Genomic DNA, 14,328 nt, shown 5'->3' on the forward strand with positions numbered 1-14,328 from the left:
TCCGCCATTTCTTTCCATTAGCGTACTTTTTATAATTTGAAAACTATGACATTTACAAAAATTTTAAAACAGTATTTTTTGTAGAGAATGAAAAAAATATGACAAATTTTGCAGAAATCTGGAGATTTTACGCTGTAGAACCTCAGATACATTATTAAAAATAAATAAAATATGTAGAATAAAAAATAAAATTTCATTTCTTATAATTTTTTCCATTTTTTCAGTAGGTATCTAGGATCTACTGCATAAAACTTCCAAGATTTTCGTAAAATTGATCATATTTTTTCATTTTTTACAAAAAAGGACTCTTGAAAAAATCATAGTTTTGCAGTTGTAAAATATATGCTGAATCCAAAAATGACAGACCAGCCTACACCTAATTACAGAGAGATGTTGCAGCTAGAATAATACATATTCCTAATGCTTCCGTATTTATTGTTGAGGTATTTCCCACCTTCAAGCTAAAACTGATTTTCATCTATTTCATCATCAGTTTTTAACACTCCAATAAGATTAGTTGATTAAGGCAAAATCAGAATCTGAAGAAAGCCATGGCTGGCTCTAAACGTCGATCTAGTCAACATTGTTACCTTGTTCAAGAATATCTCAACTAATGTTAAAATAAGTTTCCTTATATTTCTATTTGGATTTACTTGAATTAAATTGTCAATAAAAACCTACCCATCTATGGTGAAGAAACCATTTTTTTAGGGAAAACTAAATCTAATTAAATAAGTAACAATAGAGAAATATTTGTCATTTATACTCGCATAAAAAAGTGAGTTGAACCGGTTTAATATTTTGAAATTTTTTTCACCTACACTTATTAGTTTTTATGTTTTGGTGCATTGTTATTGTTTCATTATTTCTTTTCGGATTTTTTTTGTGTTTGAAATTAACTGCATGTGTTCTGGAGTCTAGCGCGACGTATCTACTCTCGATTGGTCGTATTGTGCATTAAATGCTTTGAGTTTTGTATTTTGTACCTTTTTTTGTATCATTTTGCAAAAAAAGAAAAGAAAAGGTAGGTACTTATAGAAGGAAATTCACATGTACAAATTTTACTTCATGGATATACAAGTTTAAATACATTCATATCGAACTAATGATAGGTATTAAAATAATTTATATTTTCATAAATCTAAGAATAAAGATTAAGTATACTTAAATACTTTGACACTCTTAAGTAAATCACATTGCTCGTGAAATTTGTGTACAGTCACTTCGTTTCGCAAGGGTACCTACTTGAAAACGAAAAAAATCACAAAGGAAAAATTATTTTCACTTTTTATGAAAATATTTTTTCCAATGGCAATGATGATTGGGAAGCTATAAAGTGTTGATAGCACCCAATAATTAACATTTTTCGTGAAGATGCACACGTAGGTAGATATCTATGTGTTATTGAATGCAAAACATAGAATTCAAACGCTTCGATGGCGATTTAATACATAGGTAAGTAAAGGTATAGGTGTCATGTACTCAATTGTAATTATTTCACATCTTTAGAATACGGTTAGAAATATGCAAATATTACCGTTCTACGAAACGACGGCATAAATAAAAATCGATATAAAGTTCTTTGAAATACAATTCAATGTTTACGACGAATGAAAACATTGAAACATTTCTCGAAACTGAACAGGTTGTATTCTTCAACACAGCACATGCAATTAAATTATGCATAAGTTGAAGTTATGTATGTAAGTACCTATCACGAGTAGGTAGTGCATGATTGAAGAAACATATACATAATTTTTTTTTCAATTTAGAGTTTATAAAAAACGTATAGAACGAAACAAAGAAAAACGTTATGCTTTCTACAGTCGAAATACTACATAATTATATGTTCGGTTGGTAATTTTTTTCGAAAATTTCACTGTGGGTCGGGCGCTTGCTTGGCATATCCTACTTTCATCAAAGCTTCTTTAATACCTTTGTATACAGTGGGATCTTCGATAGTCGCTGAAATCTAGAAATATGAAGGTTTAAACAAAGCTATCCAATTCAGATTCACGCTTTCGAAGTTTTCATGAAGATATACAGAAAACTTTGACCATAATAACTCGGGACTAATTACCTTAACAAACTTATTTCTAGCGAGATCTGAAATGGATTTTCGCGCTATTTTACCAGATCTAGTTCGTGGTAGTGCTTTAACGGGCGTTGTTATTTGAAATGCAGCAATTGGACCAACTAAATTACGAACCAAGTTCACAAGCTCGCTGTTTATTTCTTTATCAGATTTTTGGCAACCTGAGGTATAAATCGGAGCCGAATATCATTATGAGGGGTCAATTCGCAGAATAAATTGATCGATTGATCGGGCTAAGTCAAAGTACGTATTATATTGACCTGTTTTCGTAACATACAGACAGAGTGGTATCTCTCCTTTGGTGGGTTCAGGAACGCCAACTACAGTAGCATCGGCAATATCAGGATGGGATAAAGCGACATCTTCGAGAGCTGCAGTAGATAGTCGATGGCCAGAAACATTAATAACATCGTCATCTCTTGCGGTAACATAAATGTAACCGTGTTCGTCTTTATAACCGGCATCCATCGTATCGTAATAACCCTACAAACGTTTGAACATTTACTTATGTCTACAGAAGAATTCAGTCATTAAGTAGGTATCGATCTGAAGGCGTTAGTTACCTCGAATTTTTTGAAATAGGTTTCAACAAATCTTTCATCTGCTCTGTATAAAGTACACATTGTTCCAGGGGGGAGGGGTAATTTCACGGTAATTCGACCAAGTTCATGAGTATTACATTCGGTGCCATCATCACGTAAAATCTTCACTGTTGAACAATCATTTTGTATGTTAGAATTCAAATCGATTAAAATTTTAACTAACAAGGGAAATTTTCTAATATCAGTACATAAGCAACCAGATAGGTACAAAATTCGGTTTATGATTCCAGATTCGGCCGATGGTAGTTTAGTGGATAAGGTATCAAGCATACACCCTTCGGCCAAAATTTCAGCTGCTCAAGTTCATATGGTGGGAGGAAACGGACATTTTTCGAATTCACAGAAAAGATGTGAAACAAACAGTAAGAAATTCTGTTTTCTGACTGGACGGCTGGATCCAGCTAGGGCTGGTATGAGTCGATCAGGCATCTAGAAGACTGTCTTTGGCCAAAATTTGAACTCATGAAGTTCAATCGTTCGCCAAAAATCGAAAAATCAACTTGAGCAGCTGAAAATTGGAGTATGGGGTATCTTTGAGGGTCTCTCAATACCAATGCAAGTTTCATTTTAATCGGAGATTATCATAAGGGGAGGGGGTCCCTTGTAAGAATCCATTTACCATTGTATCCTGGGAAAGGCATTCCGGCTGAATATCTTGGAGGATTTGTGCTATGTTCTAACCCTATACAAGATGCGGTTATGGCATGACCAGTTTCAGTTTGCCACCAATGATTCAATATAGGTGCCTATTGAAGAATGGGAAAAAGTAAAATTGATTACTTTTATTTTCTAAAGTTGGTCAACAAATTACTCACATCGAGGTATATCTTACTTGGAAAACGTTATGGGCCCATAATAAGCTTTCGTAATCACAATGCTCTCCAGCAACAAACAATGTTCGCAGTCTATAAAAGGATTATTTTGATCAGCTGCGTGCGTTCAAAATGACTCGGACGTTTTCAAGGTAAAAAGATATTTGGGTGTGTTTTTTTTTTTTTTTAAATTGGCCGAAAACCAATGGCCCATTTGCGCGTGTTTAGATTGAGAATTTTCAGAGTGGTATGTATTCGCTATTATTCTAACGATGGTTCCACTTGGATTTCAATAGGGCCGGATTCAGGTATCTTCCGCTCTGGGCGAACTCTTTTTTTGCTTCAATACCCCCCTTCCTCACCCGAGTCCCAAACAGCGGATAATTTTCGGATTTAAAAAAAAAAACGAGTCGAAAAAGCACACGAAAATACACCACCAGAACAAATTTCCATCACTGAATTTCATTTCTCAATTTTCAATAAATTTGAAAAAATTCAAAATTGCCTCGTTTTTTATTGAAAACTGGAAATTTGTTCAAATTGAGATAAAGGGCTGAAATTTCGTTCAAATCTTATTTTTGCCATTCAAATCGATTGATGGTAGTTTTGAACCTTTCTAGTCTCCAGCAGATTATTAAATTTCCTTGTGATGAAAAGATGCTAAATTTCATTTTGGGCTTTTTTCACAATTTTCCCAAAACTGGATAACCTAAAAATGTTCTGAAAAAGGCTCCAAAAATTGATTTAAGAGATCAACAATAAGACATTATGTAAACAAAACCTCAATTTTATCTTTTGATTGAATTTACAAAAATTCGTCAAACATCTAAAAATGAAACTAAACATTTAAAATTTTAGTGGTTGGTACATTTAGAAACGCCTTTTCGATGAGAAACCCCACCACAACGACAATTGAGCGAATACTTGAGGCCACAGGTGTGAAGTCATATCGAGAGTACAAAAACTACCAAAGCAACTCGAAAGGCAGTGTAAATAAAACCATACAAATAAAAAAAAACTAAGTAAGCAATCTTTTTTGCTCTTTCCAGTTCAATTTATTTCACCTACTCGTATATTAGTAACCACTCATAGAAACTCTGAAAAATTAAGAAATATCATGTTTGTTCTCAAACACGTGCAAATGGCCTATGCAAAAAAAGGGGAAAAGACTATAGCCGTGCGCAAACGGGCTATGGCCGTTTTTAAGGGCAATCACACAACAAATGAAACTTACGACTTCGTGGAATACTTTTTCCCATACTCGATATTTGGATCTTCCCTTTTAATGACTCGAAGGGCGGTGGGCGCAGTTAATAATCCGTTTACTTTATGATCGTGAATTACGCTGAAAACAGTCGAAAATGTTTGAAAATGTACCTGATTCTTATGAGCTCCATTGCGCGGCCCGGATGATTAAGGAGGAGTATGGGTAAATTTTCATCCAAGAACTTACCGAAAATATTGACCTGGATCTGGGGTTCTATCTGGTTTTCCTTCGTACATAACAGAGGTCAATCCTGCGCTCAGTGGTCCATAACAAATATACGAATGACCTACTACCCAGCCCATATCAGAAGCCGTCCACCATACATCATCTCCGGACATACCATAAATAGTATGCATTGTCCAACACAAAGTGGCTAAATGACCTCCAGTCGGCCTTAAAACGCCTTTAGGGCTATCTATAAAAATTACACAATGACCACTAAGTTTATACCATAAGGTATAAATGCGCAAATATGGTTAAAATATTTTCGCCTGCCTGTAGTGCCTGATGTATAGAGAATGTATAGGGGATGATTGGCTTCGACTGGAACGCAAGGGTGAGGAGGGAATGAAACTATCGCTTCGTCCCATGATACGTCGAATTCTTTGATGAGTTCGGCTTTCTCTAAATTAGGTCTTTGGAATATAATGCAACGATTCGGTTTGGATTTTGCTTCGCTCAGGGCTTCGTTTAGTATATCTTTGTATCTGGAAATTGATTTTTGTGGTTTAGAAACAAAGTGTAGGTATTACATAAAGCAGTATGTACAATTTAAGATACGTAGGGAAAAAGTGAAAATCAAGAGGGGGTACCGGGACTTGCTGAAATGGGATCTAAATCTTATCAAAAACCTTCTGATTGGTTAATTTGAATTTCATGGATATTTCAAATTTAAATTAATCAGTCAGAGCATTTGTGATGAGTGTAGTTTCATCCCACGCCACCTATGTAGCGCTAGTATGTATTACGATAAAAAATTAACAAGTATTTGTTTTTGAGCCACAAACATGTAGTTTGACTCAATTTTCGAATTAGGTATTCATTTCTCTGAAGACCACAGAAAGCTCACGCCTCTGATACGTCAAAAACTGTAATTTATCAAATGTACGTATGCGCTATTCGGTTCATTTACATCCAGTTTTTATTTGTCACAACAAAAGTAAGCTCGTAGTACATACAATAAACGAATTGAAAAGTATGTCCATACGATTGTCAGGGGTCAGAAGTAGGCAAATTTTTGAATAATTCATCACTAATTCCAACTTCTAACTCTTGGGCTTCTTCTGAATTGGGTTTTAACCCATTTCCGAAAATAATTGTTCACTTTCGTCTTATTGTGAACTATTTCCCTTAATTTCGGTGTCCTTGAGATTTTTCACAAGTCAAAAAGCAATTAGATAAACTAACAAGAAAAATGAAAGGTGATTGAACTCGGAATGTAAATTACTCGAATATATGTACATTCATATTATCATCGGTTGATGTCATCATATGACAAAGACAATTTATCAACAACAATTTTACTTTTTACCTAGCTAATTAAAGCGATCTGTGAGTTGTGAAAGTGTTTTTTAGTACCGCCTACCCCACTCCTTTCAACTTAATGCATGAAATCTTGGGGGGGGAGGAGACGGGTGTTTAAATTTTTCAATAACTTCTCTTTATTGGAAATTGCTTTGAAATTTAAGCAAGAAACTGCCCAATGCCCTTAAAAATTTCCTCAAAGAGTAGGAAAACTTTCAAAAGAATGGGTAAGGTAAAAGCACTTGAGCTTATCAATCTGAGATTTTCCAATACACGAATTTCAATCTATTTTTTTGAAAATGAAAAAGTGCATACTTGATTATTTTATTTGGTTCAACGCCACAGTTCGCAGCAATTATGACTTTCGGTTGAGCGTGTTCAATCCTAGTTCGTAGTTCTCTGGCGGCAAATCCTTTGAAAAAGAAATCCATAATTAAATCATGCGAGTAAAAATATCTTCTTCTACGACGTTTCAATTTTCAAGATTATTCACCTCCAAAAACGACTGAATGTACAGCACCTATTCGCACCGTTGCCAGCATAGCCATGATAGTTTCTGGTATTAAAGGCATATAGATCAAAACTCTGTCTCCTTTTTGAACTCCGTACTGTGCTAAAGCACCTGCAAGCGCAGACACCTGTATATGTACATACATTGTATGTCTAGTTAATCGCGAGATATGTAGCATATGTGATATAGATACGTGGAAATTCGCGTTTTGCGGGGGAATTTCCACGTTTGCGAATAGGCAAAACAAACAAATTAGGACTTATCTGAAGAATGTTATTTGTTAGTATCATTCGAAAATTAGAGGGAATGATGTGTAATCGTAATACCTTACCGTATCTTGTAGTTCTTTGTAGGTAACTTTTCTAATGGTTTTGGTTACTGGGCTATTATGTATAAGAGCAATTTTATTTCCTTTTCCGGCCAACACGTGACGATCAACAGTATTGTAGCAGGCGTTCAGTTCACCTCCGACAAACCTAATAATGGCACGTGGGTCATTTTCGTTGTTAAAAATCACTTGTACTTAATTTTTTTCAAGGTATGTATGGTGATGAATGGGTTTGATGGTTATTAAACCTACCATTTTGTGAACGGTTGATTAGTATTATCCAACACTTTATCCCATGGTTTCACCCAGTCGACAACTTTGGCCACTTCAGCCCAAAATGTTTCTGGGTCTTCCATCGATTTTCTAAATGCTTCTTCATACTTTCTACTATGGTAGGTATTTTCACGACCTTGAACATCATAAAAAGAATATGCTAATTGCTAATATATTTCGAAATACTGTAATAATAAAGGGATACTATCAATTAGAGCTCTGTGCCGCCATCGCCACCAATTTTTCAGACATTTTTTACGCCACCATTTTAAAAATTACTTCAGCCACTGTCGAGTATTCTGCTCGGCTGAGCCGATTTGACTCACTAAAAAGGCAAATTTCAAGTAGATTCTCCGCATGTTTTGGTTTTACAAGTGGCAACATTTTTCATTACTGCCACACACTACAAAATGGTCTCTTTCTCGGCTTGGAAAAGAATACGTATTTGAAAAGTTAAATTCAATTCTGTTGAGAAAAAAAATCATGTCAATCGAGGAAAATCTGAGCGCACGAATATTTCCAAACAAGACACCTTCATTCTGATTATTACTAGCAGTTGAAGCTAAAAAACCAAAAGAAAAAAATTTGAATGGGTGACGTTCACTTGACACGTTTTCTGACTTCGTCAATGAACGTTGTTATTCGCACCAGTAATAATAATTCTATTTACGTGGAACCAGGTAGCACGAATATCATGGTGTGAAGAAAAACGACGACGACTTGGGGGGCAAGAACGTTATCCTAACATAATTATATTTCGTGGCCTCCTTTGCAGTTAATCCACCAGGGAAGTTGTACATACATCTCTGGCAAGTTTCACTACATCTACCCAAAGCCATATTGGGATGATTTGTTTAAATTTCATTCTCTGTATTGTACATATACATTGCTGCAATTTTTTTTTGGAAATTTTATACCCCATGAATAAGAACTGCAATTTTTATATGTAGTTATGAGATTAATATTCTAGAAAATATGAGTAGTAAATTTTTTCAAAATAAAAAATCTAGGTTGCTCAATTTTAAATAATTAAGCATAACTTTGTTGACGATTTGCATTTGTTCATTAGGACAAGCCACACTTACAAGACTCATGCACCTGAAAAACTCATTGAAATTGCAAAACAATACTTTTACGCGTGTCTTTATCAATACCTAACTCAAGAAAAATATTTCCTTTTCATTACATAATTATTTATATTTTCAAAAAAGTAAATCCTGTTTTGGATTGTTTCTTGTTCAGTGCCTTAATTCTCAATTTATGACAAATTCAAATAAAAAAGTGACTTGACTTATAACGACTGCATTTAATTTTTTTTTTTTTAATATGTACTTATAGTTTTAAAATCTGAAATCTGAATTTTTGAAAATTACTTATTTCAAGGGAGATGAATTTAATTAATCACTTCAGCAGAGTAAGGAAACATCACAAAATTTTGGCTGCCTATTTAAGTTCCCCAATAATCGGATAATTTTCAAAAACTTATGCAAAATTGCGTTTACGTTCGCGATAAATTTTCCACTAGATATTTAAGGTGATTTACAAGAAACCGTTTTTACATTTCCTAAAATTTAAAGTCATAGCTCAAAAAAATTATGCATACCTCTCTGAGCATAAATCACACCGAATGAGTAGCTTGTTTGTAGGAGAATACGAATGGACATTCTAAAAGTTGCGGGTACGTATACTTACGTAGGTACCTAATTATTCTTGAATTAAATAATCGTATAAGGTATTTTGACTTTGCATAAAGTAACATTTTTATTCATCAGTTATGTCCTTCAAATCAGTAGTTTCAAACGTCAACTAAACTGGTGAGCTCTTGATTCTATACTGTTGTTATACGATTACCCAATCTACTCGTACAGTAGTGTGGAAATTAAGTACTAAGGGTAATAGAAAAATCGTCCGCATTACACGTTTTTCAAAACCTCGCTACAACAATACCGCCAACGATTTAAAAAAAAAAAAGTATTGTGGGTGCAAGCCCCTATCCTGCAAGAAAATTTCAATATGTTTGAACCCGAAAAAAAATTCCGAAAACTCACACAAAAGTTCGTGAAATTTTTGTAGGACGTTTAGTTTCAAAATTCTATATCTTTGAAATTGGAGTAACAAAAAGTTGCAGGTAGTACGTCTACGTACGTAGGTGCCCATGAGGGTAGACAATAGGCATATTATGACTATGAACACGTGTGTGAGATTGACCTTCGAGTATTCAGCTGACACAAGTACAAACAAATTATTAATAAGCCGCATTTTCGTTTCATTTTATAATGTATATATGTACCTGAGTACTTCAATTGAACATCAAAAGGGTAATTTTGAAAATCGTGAAGTAGAAACGTGCGAGTTCTTATCTACATGTAACAATGAATCTGAAGTACAAGTCTCTAAATACTTAATTACTTAAGTTATCTTACTTTGCGAATCCATGATATTGAAAAGCACGAAACCCCGAGTTCGAAGATATAGCTATTGAATTGACATTTGACTGATCCACGATTTCAAACCGAACTGATTGATAGGAACTTTGAAACGTCTTCGAAGTAATCGAATAAATGTATGCAAAAAAATTCATTCAAGTGATTCAAGTGGGTACTTTAACGTAGCGATGGGTGATCATATAATTTTGTATTTTTTCCTATCCGTTCGTACTTCGTTTCTATCGTTTTGTGTTATTTTCACCCGTACATATTGATCACTGATAGCTCGAATGTGCTTGGGATATATGCGTACGAACGTCGTAAATTTTCCCAAATTTATTTCAAGTACAAAATTATACCTATCGTGAATGATTGGAAAAAGTAAGCAAAAGATAAGAAGCTACCTGCTGAGAATGACGCTTTGTTTGTGTAATTGTTGAACTATGCTTTGTGTCATAAAACTCGCACCTGTCTTATACTTCTGTGTACTTAGTGAGAACTTTCTAACATTTTGAATAGGCAGCTACTTTTATAAAATTTTCGTAACAATTCTTAATTGCTCGTTAAAGTAGTTACAGGTACTTCTACCTAAGTAATTTAAAAAATTGAGGTTCACGATCCTGAAAATACATAAAATTCTTATGAAAACCTAGCTCACTAATTTAGAGCAGATGGCGTTGTTGTTATAATTCAGCGTACTGAAAATGTGAAAATGTTAAAAAATTTCAAAATACGATTAATGTGTAGGTACTAGGTAGGTAGGTAATACCTCCACAAAATGAGAAAAAAGAGCACCAAAATCAAAAAATAATCAGTGAAATATAAAAGAAGAACATGTACTGTAGCTTCAGTAATCGAATTTGCCTGCATGACGAGATCAACTGTTCTAAGAGGAGGGAGGGAGTATTCTGAATGCACTTTGAAATTAAATACTATGCCAGTAATGTCACCATTGATTCCAAATGATCTAGTTCAATTTAAAACACAAGAAGTGGTCCCTACACTTCTGAAAAAGAAAGACTGACAACCCCCGAACGATATCCCTATTTTTGAGTATCCTAAGTGACGCACGCCGACAAAAAAATCAGAAAATTCTACGCAGTACGTACTGTTGTTGTTGTTTCTTTAGAAAGTATGTTTTTTTTTTAAATTTCTGCTTCATCTGAGGATAATTACAGTAATCAGAACTGAGCAGAGGCAAGGTAACCTTTTGATTATGGATCAACAGTGACGTTGGCCTTGTTCAAAAACTTCTGGAGTATCCTTTTCCTTGTACCTAGTATGAATTGAATTTGCCCAAGTCCATTCACCTAAATGTTATCGATTCCCTCACAAAATTTACACATTTTACCTCATTTATGGTACCCACCTACTTTCAAAAACAATTTAGCAGGATACAGAACCACCATACTCGTAAGTAATCAACTCACAAATAGATCCATCTAAAATTGAGGGATACAAAAGTCGCCTTTTCAAAAGTTGATTACTTCGGCTTAAAGAAAGCTTCATTACCAAACTTGACACAATTACAATTAATTTTGCAGATATACATAAAAATCAATGACCTGTAATTGAGTGATTTTTCAACTCATTTTTCTAGGCTGGCATAATAGAAAAATAGCTAAAACGTGATCACATGATCTTATAATGTAAGTTCAAAGGTGCATGTTTACATCATGATGAGGTTCTAAACAACTGATTAGGGAAACTAAATCAAAGTTATGATAATAAGTTGAGGTGGGGGTTCTGGAGAAAAAATGTAACTCATAATTGAGAAGTTGAAGGTCCTTCAGTGGAGGAATTCCAGAGACTGGTTACTAATCAAGTTTCCCAAAATGCTCCATTTCCTCAAAATTGCATTCAAAACATTCAAAACTCAACTTCTAAGGACCCAATTATGGGCATAAAAATGGTACAAAGAAAAAATTGTATGTCAACACGCACTTTTTCTAATGGTAAAAGTGAGTTTTGACACCAACCCTCAATTTACGATCGACTTGATATCGCACATATTTGAGTATTTCTCAACTAAACTATGAAAACCGAGACAATATTCACTTTTTTTCGATTAAAAAAAAATCTGTGTGCAACAATTTTTCATAAAACCAACATGGATTTTCTTCATTCGTTGTTTTGTTATTTCAAAAATCCTTTCAAAATTCCGTAAATTTTTGATGGGTTTCCGATTTTTGTACTTTTTTAGATCATTTTCCAATTTCGTACTTTCTCCGGCCGGTAGACACCCTGGATATACATTTTACATTCAATTTTTCCTGCCATTTTTTTTCATCACATTTTATCTTCACACGAATACATACAAAATTTCTTTCAAGTTTACGTCGCGAATACGTTTTAAAAACGAAATCAAATTCAGAGTTTTTCCCACAGCAACAAAAACACGTGGTCACTCACTTTTAAAATTAACGTTTTTAGTGCAACGCGAAACAGAAAATGAGGCCAGCGGCACAACTGGTATATCATAATTTTTCGAACACTGATTTGAAAACAATTGCGATTATAAATAACAATACACTAATTACCTGTCGGAAAACACGCCTTCAAGTTGGTCGATTTGAGATAATTTGTCTGGGGCATCTTCTCGAAAAACGGGCCCCCAGAAGCGTTTTCGTTTTGTAAACAACCGTTTAACTGATTAATCATGTTTTAAATTTTACAATATTTCGCAAAAAAAAACACAGTTCTAGATTCGTATAAGTAAATGAAAATCACACTAAAACAACGACTGTCACAATTCTAATCATATCATTTTAGCGGTGCAGTGTGCATAACGAGAGTAATTTAGGGAAAACTTAGCATAAATATTGTTATATTACGTTTATTTAGGCAATTGTTCAATTAAGGCGTAATCGCGATGTTCTCTGAAAAATCGCACAATACTTTCACGAGCAACTCAAAACCAGTAAGTGCCAGCTCGAAGTTGGAATAACTATTCTACTGTCATACATTATTTATGAACCTAGTACCACTCGTATGATATTATTGGACGGCTTCTTTTTCTAGCCGCATGAAAACTGAATTAATTACCCTCCAAGAAGATATTAATTAATACTGAAAATTTATTTTTCAACCAGCCTGATGCGTTGAATCAAAGAACCAACGTGGACTGTACGAAGTGATGAAAAAATTACATGACGTGGCGCAGCAAGATTTTTGCACTTTTTTCTAAATGATGAGCGTGATTAAAAAATATTATAAGGGGGGGGAGACAGCGAGGATCGGAGATTTGAAGAAATACTATTGCAGGAACTTATGAAGGTCAATTTTTTTTTCAAAAAGGCCTACACAGGTTTCCTTTTTCCACGTATAGGGCCTCAAAATCAAAAGGACACCTCTTCGCGGCCGCAATATTGTGACATTAGACTTTATGCTCTTGAAGGAGGGAGAGACAGGTAAGGCGTTGCGCATTAAAATGTTCTTAAAATTGAACAAATTTTTATCCAAGACCACTTTTAGAGCTTTAATGAGCGCTTGAAAATTTGCAAATCGCTGATTTTTTGGGTAAATTCGTGCTTTGAAAATGTTTTCTTCTCACATCATGTATTTTACATTCATTCATCATTAAATATGCTTTAAAAAAAATTATGGTAAGATATGCATAATTTCTCAAATTGAGGAAACATTTTGGAGCGCAATGGTGCCAATTTTTGACCATTGTTGCCAACTTCGAAAAAACAAAAATAATTGACCGGTATTTTGGCTATTTTTTCAATTTTTCAAATTGGCAATAATGAACAAGAAATTATCAACACTGGGTTCCAAAATATTTCCCCTGTTTCGGAAATTACATCTTTCGATGTTTTGGCCTAATTAAGACGAAGTAATCGAGAATAAGAAATTTTCAAAATATGGGCTCAACTTACCCAAAAATAAGCGATTTGCAAATTTTCAATGGCTTAGTAGAACCCTAAAAATGGTCCCAAGATTTTGATGGTAATGGCTTAGGTCGACGCAGGGATCCCAAATTCCATGTTTCGAAACTGGTCCACATCTTTCTGAACAGGTTGAGAAGGGGTTGGAGCGAAAAAGACACCTTCTTTCGAAGATGTCCTTTATTTGATGACCCGTATTTTCCTTTCAAGAGCTCGAAGATGTCCTTTATTTGATGACCCATATTTTCCTTTCAAGAGCTCTTCCGGGGTTAAATTTTTTTTCTGTACTTTCATTTCAAAATGAACATTTCTACTGAATTATGTTTTCAGTGCACTCAATAGAAATTTTCTAGACTGGAACAGCGTTACAAGTAAGAAATAGGAGACCTAATGCAACATTGTTGGGCATCTTTCGTGATATACCGAGAGAAGAAATTTACGTCAAAACTTGACCATTTTTTGGGAGAGGTGCGCGGGGGAGGTAGCGAAAAAAATGTTTTTTTCTTCTTTTACCACAGGTGGTAACTTCCGCTAGTCAATTTCAAAATCCCAGCCGGGAACCAGTCATTTATTCTTGACCTACCATACTTTTCTGTAACC

At 34.4% G+C, this 14,328-nt stretch overlaps 2 protein-coding genes across 4 annotated transcripts in view; both read right to left on the minus strand.

Annotated features, from left to right (window-relative positions):
- Positions 1 to 14,328, minus strand: part of LOC135833142 (seipin-like) — a 213,346-nt gene that overhangs the window by 136,639 nt on the left and 62,379 nt on the right. The gene's annotated exons all lie outside the window — the stretch shown is intronic.
- On the minus strand, positions 1,046 to 12,776 carry LOC135833133 (acyl-CoA synthetase short-chain family member 3, mitochondrial). Of its 2 annotated transcripts, none has more exons than XM_065346779.1 (14): positions 12,379 to 12,776; positions 7,392 to 7,548; positions 7,143 to 7,287; positions 6,794 to 6,938; positions 6,616 to 6,712; positions 5,272 to 5,483; positions 4,963 to 5,191; positions 4,744 to 4,854; positions 3,530 to 3,602; positions 3,317 to 3,443; positions 2,659 to 2,804; positions 2,356 to 2,578; positions 2,081 to 2,256; positions 1,046 to 1,972 (listed from the first exon to the last, which is right to left on the minus strand). In XM_065346779.1, the coding sequence occupies exons 1-14, from the start codon at positions 12,497 to 12,499 to the stop codon at positions 1,877 to 1,879; spliced, it is 2,058 nt and encodes a 685-aa protein (XP_065202851.1). In that variant the 5' UTR covers positions 12,500 to 12,776; the 3' UTR covers positions 1,046 to 1,876. The 2 variants fall into 2 exon arrangements, with proteins under 2 accessions (XP_065202851.1, XP_065202853.1); XM_065346781.1 differs by lacking the exon at positions 12,379 to 12,776 and adding an exon at positions 9,836 to 9,999.

Source organism: Planococcus citri, chromosome 1, assembly GCF_950023065.1.
Source record: "Planococcus citri chromosome 1, ihPlaCitr1.1, whole genome shotgun sequence".
Classification (NCBI taxonomy): Eukaryota; Metazoa; Arthropoda; class Insecta; order Hemiptera; family Pseudococcidae; genus Planococcus; species Planococcus citri.